Source organism: Helianthus annuus, chromosome 4, assembly GCF_002127325.2.
Source record: "Helianthus annuus cultivar XRQ/B chromosome 4, HanXRQr2.0-SUNRISE, whole genome shotgun sequence".
NCBI lineage: Eukaryota > Viridiplantae > Streptophyta > Magnoliopsida > Asterales > Asteraceae > Helianthus > Helianthus annuus.
This window is the reverse complement of record NC_035436.2, coordinates 160140138-160164105: the sequence shown is the minus strand read 5'-3', so window position 1 is coordinate 160164105 and position 23968 is coordinate 160140138. Positions and strand designations below refer to the sequence as shown.

Below are 23968 nucleotides of genomic sequence, written 5' to 3'. Positions count from 1 at the left end.
ATTCAAGGTTTACCAGATGGATGTCAAAAGTGCATTTTTACATGGTGTGGTTGAAGAAGAGGTATATGTCGAACAGCCTCCAGGTTTTGAAGATCCTGTTCATCCCGATCGGGTTTGGTTGCTCAACAAAGCTCTCTATGGTCTTCATCATGCGCCACGAGCTTGGTATGCAACCTTATCTACATATCTGCTGGAGAACGGTTTTCGAAGAGGTCTTATCGATTGTACTCTCTTCATCAAAGAACAAGATGGAGATCTTCTTCTGGTACAGGTATATGTTGATGATATTATTTTTGGTTCTACTAATGATGTTTTGTGTAGGAATTTCGAGCGCATCATGCAGGATAAGTTCGAGATGAGTGCTATGGGGGAAATGAATTTCTTTTTGGGCCTACAAGTGCAACAAACGGAGTCTGGGATATTCATCCATCAGACTAAATATGTTGGAGACATCTTGAGCCGGTTCCAGATGTCCGATGCAACGCCCATTGGTACCCCACTGCCAACTAATCACGGAATAACTCCTGACTTGAAGGGTGAACCTGTTAGCCCTTCATACTATCGCGCGATGATCGGATCCCTTATGTACCTCACAGCATCAAGGCCAGATATAATGTACCCAACGTGCCTACTTGCCAGATATCAAGTTAATCCGAAGGCCTCACATCTTGCAGCTGTCAAAAGGATTTTTCGTTATTTGAAGGCTTACCCCGACACCGGTCTGTGGTATCCTAGGGATAATAACTTTGACTTAGTCGCATTCAGTGATTCTGATTTTGGCGGATGTAAAATCGACGGCAAATCCACAACGGCTGGATGTCAGTTTTTAGGAAATCGCCTAGTCACATGGCAGTGTAAGAAGCAGACGTGTGTAGCTACATCAACATGCGAAGCTGAATACATTGCTGCCTCAAGTTGTTGCTCACAAGTTCTTTGGATCCAACAACAATTGCGGGACTACGGTTTTGAATTCCTAACTACTCCTATTTACGTTGATAATTCTGCTGCTTTAGATATCACTAAAAATCCTGTGCAGCATTCAAAGACCAAACACATCGAAATCAAATATCACTTCATACGTGATTGCTTTGAGAAAAGGCTAATCGATGTTGTTAAGGTCCACACCGATGACCAACGTGCCGACTTATTTACCAAAGCTTTTGACAAATCTAGATTTGACTTCTTATTATTGGTAAATGGCATTAAGGTCAAGCAAGAGTAAACCAACATCGGAAAATCATTTTTGTAAATATCTTTGTGTGTTTTTAAATTTATCTTAGTTTGTTGATTTTAGGGGGAGTAATTCCAAAAATCGGAAAATACAAAAACATCGAAAAATTTCAAAAACACAAAAACAATAGAAAAACAAAAATGAGTTTCCTGGAGAGCAAAAGAGAAAATGATAGTACATCAGTGGTCTATCCAAACCTCTTTTAACCTTAAATGCAAAACGATAAGCAGCTCTATATAAGATGTATCGGTAGGCTCACAATCATTTTAAAGTGTGCAGGGTGATATAAATCTTAATCGACTGAAGACCAGGTGGGAACCATTCATTGGCATATGGTCTTAGTACCGAAATTTCGTTTGATAGATTGCCGAGGTTCTGAGATATTCGGTCTTTATGCTGCTTATCATCTGGGTATCATGGTTGTATCTTTTACCGAAAAATAACGGGGACGCAAGTCTAGATCCTCCATGATACTATACATACGTGTACATAATACATACTGCATTCGACCTCAATAAGTGATAAACAATCACATGTCCAAATCAAATAAGTGATAAAATATCACATTTATCCGGGTGTCAAGTTCGTCTCTCTGCTGTACGGAAGTACTGACCTGTTCACGGACTTGCACCTGTGCCCTCATGCATACGAAAATCAAGTTCCTCATCAATAAGTGATTATATCACATAGGGCTTGTTTTCAAATCAAAATAAGTGAGTATCTCACAATTTATACGGTCAAACAGATGATAATCGGTATACTCACCGGTAAGATGAACTCTCGTGCATACCTTGATACGGGAATGTGTCGTGATGTGGATGAACACCGGTCGGTAAGTATAAATCATACATTAACGTATCCTCTAAACATGATTACATCTGATAAGTTGAGCTTAAGTGGACAACAATACCGATAATTGTTATAGGATGCTTATTTTAATGTTAACTAACTGAACAACAAGAGTGTTTTGGCATGACCGTACACTGATATGATTCTCTTACCCTCGAAACTCGCAAAAAGAATGTCTGTATATATGTTTAGTTACTGCTTAACTTTTATTGTTTCTCTTTTAAACAGTTTCGTCGTTTGGTGCATATCAGCACGACATTAGCGGTGATGTCGTTTGATAACACTCAAAGGATTTTAAATTGTTGTCTTTTACTTTCAAAAATACCAAAAAGATTTTAGGTGTGTTTTAATATAAACTTTATAAAAGCCAAAAAGATTTTCTTTCTACTTTATTTTCGATCGTACGATGTTGGAGCTCGAGTCTTCGTTACCTGAAACCTGAACGAAAACCGAATTGACTAAATCTTCATAAACGGTCGAAATTTGCATGTTTTGAAAGTTAAAGACTAAAATTGAAAAATTTATTAAACTTTCAAACTGTCGGACGGTGTTTGATTGTGACATGGTCATTCGTGTGTCATTTGCTTATACTATGTTCCAAGCAGTTGTTCTCATTACGCGTTTAGATTTCTTGCATGTGCAGATTCTAAAGGCTAGGAGAACATGGTCGATGACAAGCTTTGGAATGAAGACACGACGAGAAGGCACTCAACTGATGAAGATGATCGAGTAGCCGCTGACCATCCTCAACACCACAAGGATCTCACTTCATAAAGATAAAGTCCATTCACGAGCATAACTCAAGGGGGAGCTTATGTTAAGGGGGAGTTTGTCAACACACTTCCTACATGATACGGGTAGTTTGTTGATACACTCTCTGCTTTCAAGGTGTGAAGACTTTGAAGATCCTCCGACATTGAAGACTTGAAAGGACATCAGAGTTTTGGTAACTCGAAGACCAAAGACCGTCGAAGTTCAAGACGAGTCTGCAACTATAGAAGATAAAGACAAAGCTACAGCCAAGGGGGAGTTTGTTGGTGCACTTGTGTCTGTACTTTGTCTGTATTCGGTCTGTATGTAAACGATGTCCAAAGTCAGTCTGTAAGTTGACCAAGTCAACTATCCTCCTAGTTTGACTTGGACAACATGATGTTGTCTGGATCGAAGGATAGCCTCGAAGGATACAACTGATCCTTCGAGGTGCTCGAAAGATATGGTTCGACCATAGTTCAACCATTAGACATCGAAGGATGATCCTTCGATGTCCATGCTGATCGTTCGAGCTCCCTGTTATCGATAGATGATCCTTCGGACAATCTATCGAGTCCTTCGACCAGAACTGCTATGTATGGGTATAAATACCCATGCAGTGTGTTAGTGTTAGACAGATGCACACATAGAGAGTTAGAGAAACTCTGCTGGAAAACACACACATACACACACTTTAGAGAGTTTGCAAACAGATTGTAAACCTTGTGCTTGTAACCGTAAACCTTCATACGTATTAATACAGTGGTGTTAATCGGTGAACTTTGTGTGTTCTTGTGTTTGTTCTTGCTTCATCCCGGTTTGCCTACTAGCTTGGATTCCGCACTCGCTAGTGGGTTAGTATAACAAGGTTTAGGTTTGTTCTCGATCCTCCGAGAAAAGGGACCTACAAAATTGTTTATGAAGGGTTTGGCAGAAGGTTCGTTTACATTCGTTCATTTAATAAATGAAAAAACATGAATAAAGAATACCGTTAGATTAGTTAAAGGGTAAATTACATTTTACGTCTTTTAAGTTTCAGCAAATTTTCAAGCGTTGTTCTTTAACTAATGAAATTATAGCGAATGTTCTTTATATTCTAATTTCTTTACAGGCGGCGTCCTTTCTCCCTTAAGAGTTTATAAAAATAAAGGACATCCATTGTAAAAAAATTAAAGCGTAAAAGACATCTTCTGTAAAGAAATTAACACATAAAAAACATCCGTTGTATTTCGTTAGTTAAAGGACAGTGCCTAAAATTTTGTTAAAACTTAAAGGACGTAAAATGTAATTTTAAATGAACAAACAATGAGCAAAATTCACGTTCGTGAACGTGTTCAACGTCTGTTCATGGTCCTTTATTTTATTTAGTTTATGTTTAGTCTTGTGCCTTTAGTATGGGATAACTGTGTTTATGATTTTATATCAAGTGTTTAACAAAGTGAATATATAATGTTTGGGATTAAGAATATTGTTTTTTTTTTTTTCAAATTTCTTGTGCTGCCAAGCCAGAGACCATGGAAAAAGTTTGCAACATTGTTAAAAAACAGCTGGCTCTAAAAGATGATGTTTCAGTTGCTGGTGACTCAAAGTTTGCTACACTAGGAGCTGATTCACTCGACACGGTAACTCCAAACTAATAAATTTATAAACTTTATGTTATAATTTCACCAGGAGCTATAAGCGTATATAAACAACAACTAAGCCCGGTAAAATCCATTAATAGCGTAGCTATTGGTAGGATCTGGGGAGGGTAGGATGTACACATACCTTACCTATACCCCTGGGGATAGAGATGCTGCTTATATAATTTCGTTATTTTTTTATTATTGGTGATTCCATTTCGAATATTGTTTTTGGGTTTTTATTTATTCACTGATTCACTCACATGGTAACTCCAAACTAATAATATATAAACTTAAATGTTATGATTTCACTATGTTATCTAGCCATCGCTTCTTTGCTATTCAGTAGTGCTGTGTTTATAGATTTATTTGGTTTCTCGCTTTTCTACTATATGCCTTTGGTATCGGGGTCTCTCTGGAAGCAGTCTCTCTATCTCTAGGGATAGAGGTAAGGTGTGCCTACATCTCGCCCTCCCCAGACCCTACTAGTAGCTTAGCTATTTGTGGGATTTACTGGGTACGATTGATCGATTGGTTTTCTAATATGTTTGTGAACAAGTTTGCTTCCTAAATGAACGAACAAAAATAAGAAATTTCATTCGATATGTGTTCGTGAACAAGTTTAATGCTAAACGAACAAATATGAACAAGGCATCATTCAATTTGGTTTGTGTCGGGTCGTTTAAAGCCCTAACAATGATGTATGTTTTGTTTCTGAGTCAACATATGAGTCTGATCTAACCCTCAACCTCTTCTTTAGGAGGGAAGGTCACTCATTTGACAAAGGCGATTCCTTGCTAACAAGCATTGAGAGGTCTTAATGAACCCAACTCCAGTTCGAAGCTACGAACGAAGTCAACAATTTGTAAGAAACTAAAAGGTTATGAGCTTAAGAATTAATGTTAACATCTGTCTGATGCTAATATTTTCTTTTTCTACCTTTATTCTTGACCTATAATTTATGAACATTTTATAGTGTTGGTACTTGGTAGAGACCGTTGGTTGTAAACGAGCTAAACTTTGAACGAACAGTTCATGAATCGTTCGACAAGAAGTTCGTTTGTTAAACAAAAGAACACGAACAAGAAATTTTGTTCGTTTAGTTAAATGAACAAACATGAACAGATCTTTATGTTCGTGAACGTTCAGTTACGTGTTCGTTTATGTTCGATAGTTCATTAGTGTTTTTAGATTTTATATTTTATTTAAACACTTCCAAATTCCGACAAATAAAATATTTAATAAGTTCCGGTGTATATATTCTATTCATGAACGCTTGTTTGTGTTCGTTTGGTACCATTTGAGTTCCATGAACATTAGTTTATGTTCATCTACGTTTGTTTTCATTCATTACCTAAAATTAACAAATGAACATGAACACGTTCATTTTCTTAACAAATGAACACAAACATAAAATCTCGTTCGGTAAGTGTTCATTAACAGTTCGTGAACACATATATTTCTTAACAAACGAACACGAACAAAGTCTTGTTCATGTTCGTTCAGTTCGTTTGCAGCCCTACTAACATTCCAAAGTTATATTATTACAAATTAATACCTTTAAAAGGAGTATCTAAAAAAAACAATAAAACCATTTAAACACACACTCCGGTGTATGCCCAAAATCTTTTTTGTAATACCAACTAATGTATTCCCATGTTAGAAATTATGGATTTGCAAATAAGCATAAATAAGTACATACATCTCATTATACTTTTCATATGAAACTAACATGACTAACAAAATTGTCTACCTAACATATTCAAATCACTCTAAAACCTTGGATACTTGGTTTTCCAACAACTTATGAGGAGGGTAGTGTTGAAAGCTCCATGCATCATCCGCACTTACATACACAACTTTAAACACATCATACTTCATTGAAACTATAGCACCACGAAACCAGTCTTGTAGTGCATCCCGATGATTGTTTTTTAGTAGAAATGAATAACACGATTGCAAATTCTTCCACACACAGAAATTGATCATCATAGGTCTCGTTGTGCACATTAAGCAAACGCCGGCGATGGTACCATCCATCCTAAGGAAACAAGATTGAAATATGGAAAAACATGCGTGCACAAAGTCATGCTCCTTCATTTTGGTGTTAGACGGGAGATGGGTACAGGTAAAACATATAGTATCGCCGGTTGAAAACTTTGCGGCCGGAGACCCGTCTCTTGCCTCACCACCATAGGCGACCATAAAGCTATGGTCAACTAAAATGGCCATGTTATGTAGATTCTTCAGTGATGAAAACTAATTATAAGCAAAAAGATGGAGGATGCTAGTTAGTGTATTGATGATGCGAACCATGAATTGCTCGCATTTGATAATTTGCAATTCATTAGATATGTCACTATATGCATTTGATAATTTGCAATTCATTAGATATGTCACTATAGGATTAGGTTCAAGAGTGAACACCAGTGTAGCTTGCGAACTGAGTGAACTAATCCTGGCCATACACGTGTGTAGATCGATGGCCAGGATTTGATGTTGAAATACACTAGTGTATTTTACGATTTGATGATGAGATCCTGGCCTTACACGTGTGTAGATCAATGGCCAAGATTTGTTCACTCAGTTCGCAAATACACTAGTGTTCACTCTAGAACCCCACCCTGTCACTATATTTATAAATAACTATGTATAGCACACAATGACAACCAATAAATAAATTCGTAAAATTAAATAAAATGATATCGAAATATGTTATGCTATTTGCGTCGTAACTCGGCTCTAAATATCAAAACAATTAGAAAAGGTAAAACAAGATAGTAAATAACAAAGGTTAAAAAAGGTAACGAAAAATAAAATGATAAAACTCGGTCGGTTTCGGTGCACTCATTATAGCAAAGAAAAACAAAAGTTAAAAAATATGTTTAAAAGAGTATCAACGCATTCGTTAAAAAAAAACTAAACTAAAAAAATCATTTGTCACACTCGTTATACCGAAGAAAATAAAATTAAAAAAATATGTCTAAAAGTGTATTAACGTGTTCGTCTAAAAAATTGTTTAGGGGTATAAAAGTAAAGTGGTTAAATTAAAAGAAAAAGAATACAAATATTAATGTATATCTCCATAGTTCTATAGTCTAGTGGTATCTTGGTGGTGGGATAAGGCTTTGGGATCAATAGGTCCTGAGTTCAATTCTCACAAGCGGTTTTTTTACCATATTTATTGGGTTTCCTTCTGAATTGATGTATAGGCATTATGCGTAGTGGAAATGGATATAATCGGGTGGTTCCGCTGGTGACACGATGATACTTCAGTGGTCCGTCAGTTATCCAAATTTACCATTGAAAAAAAAAAACAATTATTAAATTATATGGGTTGCAAAATGAAAAATTCACCATTCATTTTCTCTTGTTTTATATAGAGGTAATTATTGTATTGTGTTAAGGTGTCTATCTTTTATTTTAAAAAGGTGAATATCCCTGTCACACCATGTATATTTGTAGCATCTTTATTGTGGGATCGTATTATATAATGTTCATACACTATGAGACATACCAATAAATACTATAAACTATGGCAATCTTTGTAATTTCTTTTAGTTAACCATGATAGTTTTATTAAAAGAAAAAATAAATACATTTATCGGTAACCTTGTTGTATATATTTTAAATTTGTAATGATTGAACTTACAAGAGCTTCATGTAGGAGTTCCTTGTTATTAGATCTCTTGATCCATGCTCCATACCATATAATCTGAAAGGCCATAAAAATCTAACAATATAAGATCTTATTTTAATTTTGAAAGTAATTGTTTATTTACATGTATGTAGTATATGAGTATATGACCCATATTAATAAATATGCTTGAACTTTTACTAAATGATACTTATTCAAACTATTTGGTTGCGGAATTAGAACTTTCCAGCAAAAATCATACACTATAATTCTTTACATTTGTTTCATCTACTCTATCGACGACAATTTAAAAGTCAAACTACTCCAATACTCCGTTTGTCCATTTATATAACCTCGCAATAATAGTTCCCCTTTTCTTCTCCGATGAAGAAACATACACACAAAATAAGACAAAACAAAAATAACACGGCCCATGGATGAACTCTTTAAGAAGCATTAGCTAGTTTATGCAACTTATAATTATTTTTTACTAGGAATTGTTTAACTTGTTTTTCTGTCATCAATATTTTCATTTTATTAACATAATTGATGATGAAAACCCTAAAAAATCAAACAAAAAGAAATAAAATTACATACTTGGAGACTTCATTAAGATCATAAGTCATAACCTAAACATCATAAACTCAATCAAATCGAACTCGTTCAATGTTCATATCATATCATATATCTTTCTACACACACACACATATATATATATAGAGAGAGAGAGAGAGATACCATGTTGCCATGGATGCTTTTGAAGATGGAAGAATGAATGCAACCAAGGCTTTCAGTAAAGAAAGAGAAGTGTTTCAAAGTATCGACAAGGTCATCAAGAACGGCGACCGTCGGCCTCAAAACACACATGAATATGTCAAGATTTTTGTTGGTGAAAGGCATGAAGGAAGCCATATGTGTGTGTATGTTAGTGTGTGAGGATCTTTGTAATATTAATGAATCTAAAATGAACTCAAGGAGATATAGAAGAGATGGAAGGAGGAGTTTGCAGACAATATAAACTAATTGACTAACAAAATGGTGGTAGTGAGTACAGACTACTGGTCGTTGAATTCCATAAAGGAATGCTCTTCTAGTCGCATTTGGCTTCTATATCTCCCATGCAAATTGTTTATATTTTCTACTATATTGTATTATGTGGTGTACTCAAGAATTATTTTATGATGGTGTGAGCGAATGGTTTAACCAAAATTTCTAGGGGTGGAGCGTTTGCCCTATAAAACATATTACTTTTTTTTTCAAAGGGTGCGTTCTAGGTTCGCCATCAGTGGCTGAGCTTGACTAAAAGTTCTGAGGGGACGGAAAGTCATGGGACCCAATTTATATATTGTATAAATATTAAGGCAAAATAATTGGCGGGGGGATCCTTTATAATTTTAAAATTTTCGTACGAAAAATCGAAAATTTTACACTTCTAACCGAATGGGGCGGGTGCACCCCCGGCTTTCCACTAAGCTTCGTCTCTGCATACAATCATCATCATCATACTCAACAAATCCCACCAATAGCAAAGCTAAGGTACGGTCTGAGGAGGATACGTTGTAGACAGTCTTACCTCTACCCGTTAGAAATAGAGAGGCTGCTTCCAGTAAGACCCCCGGCTCGATAGTAGTTTTGCATCAAGCCTTGGACATAAGGCACGTAGCACTCAACAATTAAGACAAATGTCGATTAGTGCATGTACTCACTTGTCTTTCGACTATCAGCACCACCACATGATGCATGATTAACCATCCACCTCTTTTAACGTTATTTTCACGAAATTAGTAAAATAACGTTAAAAATAGTGCACTTTCACTTTTGCCACCGAACGTCCAAACATATATACATTATATGCGCATACCGACAGCGAGGTGTTTTTCTTAATAACATATGTATTCTAATATTTCAATTATAAAAAGAAAAACAAGTATAGAAATGTATATATGGATCTAGAAGAGCTAAGGTGTATATATCAATTATAAAAAGAAAAACAAGTATAGAAATGTATATATAGATCTAGAAGAGCTAAGGTGTATATTAGATCACTAAATTACACATATATACTATATAATAAAAGAAACCTGATTTGGGACACATGTTATTTAATGAGGGCATCAATAGTTTATTGATAAATTTTAAACTAAAAAATATTGTATTTTTAAATACATATTGAAAATAATATCATACGTCATATCTAAAATCAATTATTAAGTTAAACAAATATTTCGTAATAGTTGATTAAAGTCAAAAATGAATTTTTAAAAAACTTTATATTAAAAAATATAAGGTGTTTATTTAGTGTTTATAGGATATTACGTAATATAGTTGATTAATATCAAAAGTTTAAAATTGTTTAAAAACTTTATATCTATACTATATAATAAATGAAACCTTATTTGGGACACATAGGACATCAATAATTTATTGATAAATTTTAAATTTTAAATTTAAAAGATTTAAATATTATATTAGAATTTTATTTTGATTGTAAATCTAAAGTCTAAAATGTGTTTTAAATCTAATCTATAATTTATGGATTTAATTTTGATTTGAAATTATTAAACAAAAAACCCATAAAATTAGTAACCATTTAATCAATTTCGTAAGTTTTACTTTCCCTTCTAGAATCAAATTAGATTTTTGTGATAATTAAAGTTTTGTCAAGTATATAAAAAATCATTATTCAATATTCAATATATTACATCAAATATTTAGAATTAAACTCCACTTCATTCTAATTACTAGGTATGTTTTTTTACTCTTCAAATGCTATGCATATTATCTATGTCATATTGAAAACATCATATTTTTTAGATATGTTTACCATGTCAAATAAGTAATATGCATATTATCTATGTCACATAGAAAACATCATGTATTTTTAGATAAGTTAGATATATGTGTTTTAAAACAAGGTAAACTCTTAAGATACATATTTTTTCCTATTGTAACTAAGATGTAGAGGTCTGTGAAAGGTATCTTTACATTCAGAATGTCATAATTTTTTTTTTAAATTTAGATTTACTTAGTTGTCGTATGGTGTCTCATGTCTTTATTTTTATTTTTTCACTTATATATATGTTTCATTGGTTCAATTGTACATGTAAAGTATTACACTATACATAGTATTTTCTCAACTATAGTTAATTGGTTTTATTGATTTAATTTTTGTCTATTCATTTACATTATTTTTATTTGTCTAGAAGGCTTTTTTCAGGCCTTTCAAATGGTATGGGACATATTACATTATCAATAGTTTTTTATTGGTTTCCTTACTAATTGTGATAAAAATGATTATTTCGTACAATTCATATTGGTTTATAGCTTTGAATACGAGCATATCTTATATTAATGTTGATGATAGCGAAAGTGAGGAAACTATATTTGAATGGTAGAAAATATAATATTATGCCAACATTAACCCGTCAGAATATTCTATTATCAAATAAAATCAGACATGTTACCTTTAAACAAGAAAATGTCACAATAAATATTAGTAGTGGTACAAAATTTTAAGTTCCTATGACAAATCCTAAAACAAATAACAGATCATATTATTATGAATGGATATACAAACTTTAATATTTATTTCGTATTTGGTCTGCATATTACTCTATATTATATATACTTAGATCATATTATGAACATATTTTTTTTATTCACATTATAATTATGATTCACCCGTGTATTACACGGGGCAATAACCTAGTATGTTGTATATTTAATTCTTGATGTCTTTTTTTTTATGTTATAATACTCGTTTTCATTAACCAACTTACAAATTATCATTCCACTTGTCCCTCTTATTAAAAAAAAATAAAAAAAAATGTATAAATTATCCACCTAACACAACAATCAATCTATAGATGTCTGTAACTCCTCCCCTCGATGACGAATCAACAGACATATCGAGTGTTCTTGGAGTGGCGGAAACGTCAAAAGAAGGGGCGGTGAGGGGCATGTGACCATATATGAACAGCGAAGGCCGTGGTGGATGAAGACACCGAAGCTATTGTTACCAGGGGTGGCTATGACTTATGAGGGTGTGCGGGGAGGACTTCCGTACAGGGCCCTAATTTCGAGAGGCACGTGTTTTTTTTAAACTGATATACATATATGTTAATAAATAGAAATCGAATCAAATAATATGCATAAAATGATCTTTGGTACAGTGGCGCGCGTGTTTTGGTTAGTTCTTTGGGCCCGGTGAGACCTGGGTTCGAGTCCCTTGGTTCACTTCTTTTTTATTGAGTTTCATTTAACAGTTTCCAATAATTGCACAACTGGTCCTGCACTTAAAAGTTCTAAAGAATTACCAAATCAGTCCCTTCAATTAGGAAATTAGTTTAATCTAAAATTTATAAGGGTGTTAGGAGTGGTTAAACACTTGAGAGTGGCAAACTAAAAAATCAACCAATGAGAGTGTGTCATGTCAAAGTGGTAAACTATGCTCAAAATGTTGGCAATGGTTTAAACACTTGATGAAGTGGTAAACTATTTAAAAAGAAAAAAGAAAAAAAAGTGTGACTGGTTGAGATTAGAATGGACCCCACCCCACATTACCCTCTCTCTCTCACACTACCCTGTCTCTCATGATTCCCGCATCGGCTTTCCTCCACCGCCTGATCAAAGAAACCGAGCGGCAAAGGGCTCGGCGGCGGTGTTGCCGCTCGGCAAAGGCCTTTGCCGACACCCTTTGCCGCACCACTTCTAACACCCTAACTAAGTTAGTTATTTCTTTTGTAATTATTAACGAGACTAACAAGTTTCATTCATAAAATTAATATTTTAAACCCGGAAAAACTGGTTATAGTAATTTCTAAATACGCGACATCTAATATAAATAAAAAAGTTCGTTTAGGATCCGGTTTTCAAAACGGATGGGTATCGGAGATCCGTTTTTGGCGGATGTTACACATTGTTTATCGAATAATACGATTTTGTCATTTTCGTAAATGCCTTGTTTATCGTTAAGATATAAGGGCACATTTTTTTTACCTCAAACAGGATACATGAATTCTCAGAGACGCTACGAATTGTTACTATCTAAACAATGACAAGAATAGATAAACATATAAAATCATTAACTATGAGTCAAACAATTTTACTAATAAAATCAAAAAGAAAAAGAAAGAATCGTTTGATGTCACATTAGAAGACTCGTGTTCTTGTTGCTAACTCACAGGAGTCCAGGTTCAATCTCGACCAATAATGTTTTGACACTTAATATATTCCTTTTGACGTTGTATCATACCTTTATCTATCTCTATCTTTAATAAAAGAACAAGGTTGGGACACATGTCCCCTCCACATTCATTTGAGACACATGTCCCCTTCTCCTTTCATTTGCTACCGTGTTCTTTATTAAGCTTGTCCACGTCTCCTTTTTCAAAACTGGGCTTTTTCTGTTTCATGTATTCCTCCAAACCCTAATCTTCTCCCTAAAATATTCAGCCGTTTCTCAATCTATTTTTTTCCTCTCAGTCAATTGTAAGATGCTTCTCCTACATCAAAGATCTATTTTTTTCTACTCTTCACCTTCATCGCAATCTAACAGGTATTTGGAGGTTCGATTTCTGTTGATTTACTTCGATTTATTTGGGGTAAAATCATTGCAAGCTTGTGTTCCACATATAAGATATATTCTCATTAGCCCACGTAAGTTCAATAAGGTATCATTTCATCATCAATCTTCTACCAACCTTCCAGATCAGTTGCTTTCAACTTTATTAAACCCTAATTAGGTGAAGTTTGTGATTTAGCGGAGCATCCAACTTCATTCGTCACCGGAAACTTCAAATTTCAGGTATCTATTGCAGTTTTTGACCTAATTTTGTTCTAATTGCACGTGTTTATGTTGAATTATGTATAATCAGAATGTTTTAGAGCTAAATTTGAAGTTATTTGGTTGGTGATTGGATGTTTATTAGGTTTAGGTTAGGTTCTAACTCTGAATTTGTGTGTAGTGTTATTTTCATCCATGGCCCCTGTTAACAACAATGATGAACACCCACCAAAATTCAAAGTCAAAGAATCATCGGAAGTGGCAATTGGGGCAGTGTTGCTTCCAAACTCATTGCCTCTAACACGTTAAAGCTCTCATCTTTTCATGGTTTGTTGATATTGGATTCATTTGCATTTCTTATTTTTTTAATGTATTCGTGAAAAATTATGTTTGATCTTGAATTTTTAGATGAAGTGAAGATGTGGGTGTTTGAATAAATATTGCCTTGTGGTGAAAAACTCACAGATGCCATCAATCGAACCAATGTAATTGTTTTTGTTTCCCCCAATTTTCAAGATTATTTTTCAAGATTGTATTTTTCGTCTGAAAGTTTTGATTTGTCCGAAAGTTTTATTTTTTTTGTTGATTAACAGGAAAATGTGAAATATTTACCGGGGATTAAGCTTGGGCATAATGTTGTTGCTGGCCCAGATCTTGAAAATGCCGGTATCGTTTGGTAACAACTTTTATTCTAGGAATGAAAAAAGAAGCGTATTTCTTCCATATTTACATGAATTTTAATAAAATCTACATGTATAATATTTCTAAAATTTTCTTCTACTGTATCGCTAGAAATGAAATAGCACCCGCTATTTCATGGCCATCGCTGATAGGTGATTTAAATGTGTATCTATAGTATTGTTGAGAATTCCGTAGTTCCTTATAATTCGAGCACATCATTTGAGTTTATGTTGATCAACTTTCAGCTTGGATAAAGTATGCCACTGTTGACTCTAATAGATTTACTGTAATGGCTATTAGCAACATTGCTTTAGCTGATATAGGTGTTCCTAAATCATTCTTAGAATCATTTCCAAAGGTATCATTTGATGAACTGGTTGACTCTAAGCATTTTCTTAAACCTTGCGAAATAAATCAACCAAAAAGTCAAGGTTGAATTTGGTGTTATTATTGATAATACATTCATTCTTTGCAGAATGTAAAAGGTAGCTTGGGTGTTCTTATTCATTGATATATTTGTTGGAAAAATATTGTCAGAAGCATTTATGGGTCAGATGATACACTCCAGGTAATATAAGGAGTATCCTTTATTTAACTTCAAGATGTAACCTTTGACTTGTGTGGTCAAGCTTATTACTTTTCATTAGACCTGGAAAACGGGTCGGGTTGGGTCTTGGGTCAAAACGGGTTCGGGTCAAAACGTGTCAATTAAAAAACGGGTTGTTTTGGTTCGGGTCAAAACGGGTTTGGGTTGAAACAGGTTCGGGTCAGAACGGGTTTCGGGTCGGAACGGGTTTCGGGTCGGAACGGGTTTCGGGTCGGGTTGGGTTGAAAGAAGTTGTCATTCTTAATAAATTGATGGGATTCAAAGATGGTGGTGGCACTGATATATGTTAAAATGGTGTTGGTGCTTATTTTATGAAGGTAGTGACATCCTAGGTTTAGATCTGGGTACGTCTTTTTGCAACATTAAATCTTAAAAAAATCCTAGGATTCTCCATGATGATTGTTGCTTCTACTGAATATCGATTCTCGATTGGGGTGGTGCTTGGTCATGATTAACTTAATTTTTTGGATCTGGTTTTAGCTTTAATTTCAATGGAATAGTAATATTTTCGCGTCGAAATAGTACGGGTTGAAACGGTTCGCGTCGAAATGGTTCGGTTCGAAACGGTACGGGTCGAAATCGTTCGCGTCGAAACGGTTCGCTTAGAAACGGTACGGGTCGAAACGTTACGGGTCGAAACGGTTCGATTAGAAACGGTACTGGTCGAAACGTTACGGGTCGAAACAGTTCGATTAGAAACGTTACTGGTCGAAACGATTCGATTAGAAATATTAGCTGTTGAAACGGTCCGCTTAGAAATTTATAATATTTATATTACTTTTGAGTCAAGTAGTTTGTTTGACTGCGAAACTCAACTCATCATTTCATTAACATTGAATATCTTGTGTCCACACACAACTTTTGGAGGCATAATACAATGCCAGTGGAGCTGTGGACTTTCTCATTTACTACAGGGGACATCTTTTTAGTAGATACTCAAATGGGATAGTTAAGGTTACATATATATTAAACGAGAGTCAACAACAAGTTCTTTCTTGATTAGTTGTTATGAAATAACTATGGTGATAAAATTAGAAACATAAAACTTAATAATCTGAAAACAATAATGACTCGATCTATACATAATAAATAACTATTTAATTGTTCTTTTCTGAATCTTTTTAGCAATTTTATATTCCCTCTTTATTTTTGCCCCTTTTGTTGTTCTAGGGCTTTTGCATTTATTTGTCTTTCTGTTTACTTGAAAAAAGTTATATTTGGTAAGTTATGTTTACTTGGTAGCTTCACCATTGATGCATTTTGAAGGAAAACACATGGTTCAAAGAAATAAATTTCTAATTTTTGATTTAGTTATTTTTTTTCTTACGTCTCTTCATCAAATGTTTACATTTTGTGTAACTATTTGGCTATTTTAGTCTTTACATTTGTTTTTTTTTTTTGTTTCATTAGCAGGTTAGATGTTTATATACATGATTATTTGGTAACGAGAGATTTGAAAGCTTCTGCTCAGGCATTTCAAGCTGAAGGAAAAGTCTCATCTGACCCTGTTGGTAAGAATTTATTGCAAAGATGATTATTTTATATATAAGAAATAACGATTTTTTGTTCTTTTTAGTTCATATAGTTTTTAAATTATATAAATGGTGTGTAATTTCGGCAGCTATTGACGCCACCGGTGACTTTCTTTTTGACTTTGCATCAACATGGTAATAAATCTCTTCCCAAAAAAATTGTTCACTTTTTTTACTTTTCATCATTCCTAAAGTAAAAAAAGCTGTAAAACAAAACAAACCATGTGTCCTTACTTTGACCTATAAGTTTGACCTTCTCAAAGGTCTTCTCTCTCCATTTGACCTTACATAAATGGATTCTTACTTTCTGCAACATAATACTTTTTAGATCAGTTTTGAAATAGATAATGTTGGTCAACTATAAAGACAGATTATACATTTCAAATTGTTTCACATTTTAGTTATCTTACTACCTAATCAAGAAACTTAACCTTTTATGTATACTTTCATATACCCTCAAATAGATTTGTTGTTTTGTTTCATCACCAGCTATTTATAAAGACTACCACAACTCTCATATTTCAACATCCAAAATTACATTCTTGCATTTTACTATTTTGCTTGTCAAACTCTCAACTCATGGAGCACGGGTACATCTCTAATAACTTTGCATATCATAATTTACACATTCATATCATATTTTATAATTAATACTAAATATATATTTTATGGTACAGTAAGATCACCTATTTGAAGGACTTGGATTTGGCTCGTCGTGTTTACACTGTGAAGGTTCGTATACTCCGGTTATGGAAGCAACCCATGTATAACAATCCAAAATAGTTTTACTCGATCGAAATGATTGTGGTTGACGAACAGGTATATGTTTCAAAAATCTAATTTTTAAATATTTCACATTTTGTCAGTTATTATATTTTTCATCTTTTATGTTGTAGGGAACAAAGATGCAAGCCAATGTTATCCGAAGATGGTTTCCCAAGTTTGAGCATCTTTTAAATGAATTAGGTAACATGTTTCAAGAGTTACAAGACGAGATGGCCTCAAAGTTGTTATGTTAGATAGTGATGGTAACCTTTCAAATACAACATCAAATGTTTAATACAACGAAGTTTTTAGAAATTTGTAACGTATGTTTATATATTTTTTTTGCACATCTTTCATGTCAGATTATTTAGTTTGTTATTTATTTTCTTTTTTTTATTATTTTATTTTAGATTAACATTAATTTCTATTATTTCATACTATAAACAAACATTTCAGAGGACATTCTAAAAAAATGAAGATGTCGACTTATATTTCCTGAACAACTTACTAAATTGAAATTTGTGTTCATAAAATTAAAAATTGAACTGACAAGCGTCAAAACATTATTATTTTAAATTACTTGGTTACATGTTTTTTTCTATTCTTTAAAAAAATCATACATCATATTTATTAATATGTTTTAAATTTTATTTTTTGAACCCGTGTGTCACACGGGATATAAGCTAGTTTCTATATATAAGAGCATTCACATTCTATCCACCATTTTATACCCTATAATTACACTAAAAACAACTATATTTTCTCTCTCCTTTCAATTAAATAATAATATTTTATACCTTTATTATTACCTTTTATCTCTCCTCTACTCACAACCACTTTCAAAATATATTAAAAAATTATACAGGGTGAACAGTGTCCCCCCAAATATACAGATGAACAGTAACATTTTCTCTCCCCTCCACTCACAACCACTTAAACCACTTTTTATAATTTAAAAACCTCTCTCTCAAGATTTGGTGGATAGAATGTGAATGCTCTAACTAGTAGGAAACCGTTACGGCATAACTAAAAATTGAATCAAATTGTATCCATGCTTTAAGACGTAAAATTCATCCCAATTTTTATATTTAATCGATATATCAAATAAAGAATACTTGTGACGTGGATCGTTTTACAAACGACAAAATGACAACTCAAAACCCAACTCAATGTTCGTAAAGTATAAAAAAAAAGAAATGATCACATACATTTATGGTAAATGATGATAACAAAGCAATAAACATGAGGGTTCCTGTTGATATATTTTTGTTTCCGACCTTGCAAATTTTAGAACCAGTATCATGATGGCCATCTATCCATCACCAAGCACAGCCACAAGTATCATAAATATTACAAATTTGAAAATGAGTATATTTAATATTTAATATTATAACTTTTTGTTAGACAAGTATATGATAAGTATTGAAGAGTATCATGGAATTGTCCCATAGTTAAAATATAAAAGAACTTACAATCTTCACATAGGAGAATTCGCTACCGATACCAACTGATGCTGCCATTGCAGTCCTACCACTGCCAAAGGTTGTGTTCTTACAATCTTAACATTAATTAAACTATTAATCAAAGCCACAATTCGCCTGTCACTTGGACCATCTAGAAGAACTATGACAAGTGAACACCTCGACTAACACCTTAACTTGCTATGCTAATTGCATATTTCTTCAAAGATTTGATCATGTCGCTGACCACAATCAACTATAATTTCACAAAACATTACAAAAGTAATAACTAAAAAATAAAAACAACTTGAGATAATATTAGGGATGAGCTCGGTATCAGCCGGTACCGAAAATCCCCAAAAATGGGTCCTGGTACCGAATATACACGGTACGATACGGTTTGGTACTGGTACCGATATTTGAGGGTAAAAACAGGTAAATACAGGTACCGAAAACGTCAAAAGTCGGTACTGAATCGGTACCGAAAATGTACTCGATTCGGTAAATTCGATACCGGTACCCGATACCATTTGCTCATCCCTAGATAATATATACCTGCAACGTTCAAGGTCGTATGTTGAAGCACCAAAAGCAGGAATAACTTCATGAAGAGCATTCAAGAAAGCTTCCATTGTGACTTTATATTTTCCTCATCAATTATTTAAGTTAAATCATCAAGGCTCAGCTGGTGGTTGATGTAACAACCCGACTTTCAGTTATTCCCATTTTATTTTCGATTCATTCGTAAACGCTTGTACTCTGAAATTCGATGATTATCATGGGTTAACTACATTTTTAAACGCATTTTAAATCGCTTATTTATCGCATTTGAATGCTTATTACTTAAACGCTCATCGCAACGCAAACTCAATGAGAACTCAAAACGCGGATTTATTTGTATTATTTGTGTGTTTAAATGTTAAATATGTTATATGTGTTTGATACGCAACTCGATTTGTAACGCTAAAACGCAACGCAACACTCAATACCTCGCTAAAATACTTAAAGTACCCGAACTAACTAACGCAACCAAACGCACCAAACGAACATCCGGCACGCGAAACGAGAATTTCTCACACAAAACAGGAGGCTTTGTACGAAGACACCACCTTCGTACGAAGGCACTGCCTTCGTATGGAGGCACCAGCTTCGTACAGAGCTTGTTGCCACCTTTATAAATACCTAGCCCACTACTCATTTCACAACTTGCTGCCATTCTCTCAAGAATGCTCCCTACTTGCTTTCTCTCTGCATTCCAAGTAAGATCCGTTATTTTTACAAGTATCACAACGATTTCCACAACGATTTTCCACGATTTTATCTCCGATTTCATCTAAACTTCTCTTTTCTACAAAAACCTTCATCTTTTTCATCAAAACTTCAGATTTTATCATGGGTCTACACTTAAACGAGCGTATTGGGTTTAGCTTTGACTTCCTAAGATAGAGATCTGATGATTTCGCACTCACCAAGTGTTTCATCCGATGAAAAACTGTTTTAAACTCGATTTTTACACTAAAACGGACCAAAACCGACATATGTTTCGTTCACTGGATAGTGGGACGAAGCGATGTCGAAACCGTCATGAAAAGGACTCGAAAACACATCCGATTCAGGCGAAAACGCAGCAACGAACGCAAAAACAACCACATATGCGAGCCAGACTGGCTTGTACGAAGCCCCGGCTTCGTACGAAGGCATTGCCTTCGTACGAAGGCACCAGCTTCGTACCAACAAGCCCACGTTTCCACTTGTGACTCAATTGCTCAAAAGACCTCTCCAACTCTAAGTTTAAACAGTAGCTTAAGGCTGTAGGGATGAATACTCGATTTCCCGAAGAAGGACGCGAAGAACACTCGATTTTGGACACGGAAGCAAACAACATGTACGAAGACACTAGCTTCGTATGAAGACTTTGCTTCCCACTCGACACTTCAACTCGACCGTTTTAGCACTTTGGAAGACTTATGTACTTCTGTTCCCGTACGCAGGCTGATCCGGCGCTCCCTCCACCCCTTTCCAGACCGTGTTAAGCTGTTAAACACGCACTGTGAGTATACTCGAACCCTTTTTCTCTTTAACGCACTTTTGGGTGTTACATACGTTATCTATTAAAACACATCGCACACAATGCTAAACTCTTTATAAACGATAATCGCTCTCGCATGTTATACGTGAATCGCTGAATGTTTGTTTGCTATGTTTACACATTGATGACTAGCCCTACCACCCTTAGCAACGATAGTACTATAGTTTGGACTTAGCACCTGTTTATTCAGGGGTTGTTAAGGCTCTCACACTTACGTGCGTGGTCACGTATCGCGCATACATCGCAGTCATGTTGGTTAGCTTGTATCATTGTCGATAGCTTACTTGATTCGCCTCTCTACGTGTTACATGCTGGTTATGCGTAAATGCTTTACTACTAGACTTATGCTAAACTTGTGTACTCACCTTTACATTATTGTATTGACTTTATTTTAACGTATGTGACAGGTTGATGGATTACTGCTGGAACTGGTTTAGGAATGCTAGAAACTAACCTAAACTAAATGCAAGTTTTGTTTTGTCTTATTTGTTGCTTGAGAAACTAATGATTTTCATTTCGAATTTTGTGAGATATTTGTTTGATTGTATAGGAAATTGAACCTTATTAAATATTGTCACAAATAGTCATTATAGATTCTCTCGAGCAACCTATTCGTATCATGCCACATCCCGATGATTCCGCCATCGATTGGAGTGTGTCAGGTTGGTATCAGAGCCATAACTATATGGAATTAGGTCGAATCATGCAAAACAGACCTGGTCTATAGTCTAAGTACCAAACAGACCCTCTTGTACGAACCTGCTCGGTTCGTACGAACCCACCTGATGTACCTTCGTACAAATCAGCTTGCTGCTTCGTACGAAGGGAGTTGGTCAGTTCGTACGAACGGGCTGTTTTGTGCCAACTACTTACGAGCCTTTCCTAAGGCTAACGCAATGTAAACGCCTTTCCTAAGGCTAAGGTGCTGTTTGTTTTTTCTGCGGGAAAAGGTCTGCAGTATGCGGACCACATCTGCAGGCATCTGCAGGAGAAGAGGTGGACCAAATGTCTGCAGTCTGCAAGAAGAATAGGGTTTGTTTTTTTATATAAAACCTCTTCTAAGATTTAAAACACACACACAACACACAGTCACACACTGGTCAAAGGTCAAAGTTTCAAATAAAGTAAACTTGAGTTGAGGAGACTTTGGGCAATTTTCCAACAACATTCCTCCGATCAACAGCAGCAGTTTACCGGTGAAATGACCGGTTGTGACGTCATCGGCGGTTGTCCGAGCGACTACGTTGCTCTTTCCGTCGCTATCCTCTCATTCCTACTGTACGTCACTTTCCCCCCCAAATTTGCACATGCTAAACCCTAACTCTATGCTTATTTTGATATATCATATGATTATATCAACATTGAACTCTGATGCGAGCTTTATTTGCTTCAGGATTGTGATTATTTTATATTCATTTGATATTCCAATTCTAACGCAGTTTCACATCGGATTTTGATGTCAGTTTTGATCTCTATCAAGTTATTAGATTGTTTAGAATTATGTTGATTTTAAAGGTGTGGAAGAAGACCTCTGTGCCAAGAAGAGGTTAATGTCTGTGCCAAGAAGACTTGGGTCATTGTCTGCGTGGTGAAGAGGTCTTGCAGACCTTTTTTAATGAAAGGTCTGCGAGAAAACAAACAAGCTGCAACATCCAAACGTCTGCGCGCGTCTGCGCCGCGCAGACATAAGTGGTCAGAAGTGCTTCTGGCCAAAAAACAAACACCACCTAACACAATATACACAATTGAAGACTTGAAGACACTCTTATAACACCAACGAGCGATTGTGTCGAGATTAGGTGTGAAAACCAAGAACTCTCGACAAAATCACTCACTCTACGCATTACTCTTAGCACAAGAAACTTTCGTTGAGTTAGGAGTGATATTGTAACGCCCTGCTTTTTCATAATTTCCATAATTAGAAAGCTCGCATTGTAATGCTATTTTTGGAAATCTTGTATTATTGTAGTCGTCTTTTCGTTGTAAAATCCGAGACTTGGATCATAAATAAAATTCGTATTTCTTTAAATTCACCATCTACATATTCATACATGTTCATACGTTCGTATTCATTGTACATCGAATCCTTATTTGTAATTCATACTTATACTTATTCACGATGCATGTCCATGCTTGTCCTTATATTGTTGATACCTAAAAACCCCTAATAATATGCTTATTTATACAACGGTTAATCATCTAATATGTGACATATACTTGTCACTTACAAACATGATACATACTTGTACATTACACTTTTTACCTAGTTAAATCATGTTTTATTTCATATTTCACCTTGTTACAAGTTAGGGGAAACATTGTTGCATATTATTACACAACTTAATTAACAAAATTACTCATTATAATGTTTTAAAAAATAAAAAAAATAAAGAAATATGGCAGCCCCAATTCAGCAAAATTCAGCCCCATATAGTTGGGTTTTGTGGGCTAGTTTCAAGGTGTAACCCCTTCTAAACACTTCCAAAGCCCAACCCATTGAAACCCTAATCCTTCCCCCTATAAATACCACTTATAACCAGCCTCCCTACCACTTTTGCAACACTAAAAACTCTCAAAACATCCTCCAAACCGTAGCTGAAAGCAAAGGTTCGAGCAGATTGACACCCCTTCACGAAAATGAGCATAACTCACTCAATTCTTATCTGATTCACTTGATTCTTTTTCCTACTTGCTTGGATAATCATGGGGTTCGATTCCTAGACTTCTCCTTGGAGAAATCAGACCTGGAAATGCCCCGAAATAGTCCATAAACTTTCTGTTTGATTTTTATGTTCTTCAAAACTTGTTTAAAACATATGCAAACTTTGTGAGTATACTCGTATTTCCCCCTTTTTACTTTTACCACTTTTGGGGTGTAACATGTTTATCTATCAACTTACACGTGAACATTTTGCTTAAACACATGAACATTCCTATAACATGCTTGTATACGTGATGGC

At 34.7% G+C, this 23968-nt stretch overlaps 1 protein-coding gene and 1 long non-coding RNA gene across 8 annotated transcripts; one reads left to right on the top strand and one right to left on the bottom strand.

Annotated features, from left to right (window-relative positions):
* Positions 1 to 6139: 6139 nt before the first annotated feature.
* On the bottom strand, positions 6140 to 9150 carry LOC110935042. The gene is made up of 3 exons (XM_022177655.2): positions 8828 to 9150; positions 8105 to 8167; positions 6140 to 6711 (listed from the first exon to the last, which is right to left on the bottom strand). Exons 1-3 carry the CDS (start codon positions 8999 to 9001, stop codon positions 6220 to 6222), a joined length of 729 nt encoding a protein of 242 aa, XP_022033347.1. The 5' UTR covers positions 9002 to 9150; the 3' UTR covers positions 6140 to 6219.
* A 5025-nt stretch (positions 9151 to 14175) lies between these two features.
* Positions 14176 to 17730, top strand: LOC110935044. 7 transcript variants are annotated; one of them, XR_004890383.1, is made up of 9 exons: positions 14176 to 14201; positions 14283 to 14359; positions 14468 to 14540; positions 15031 to 15123; positions 16576 to 16673; positions 16784 to 16829; positions 17184 to 17284; positions 17391 to 17513; positions 17591 to 17730. It is a non-coding gene; the product is annotated as an uncharacterized LOC110935044 (long non-coding RNA). The 7 variants fall into 7 exon arrangements; XR_004890387.1 differs by having other exon boundaries at positions 16573 to 16673; XR_004890382.1 differs by having other exon boundaries at positions 14468 to 14550.
* The last annotated feature ends 6238 nt before the right edge of the window (positions 17731 to 23968 follow it).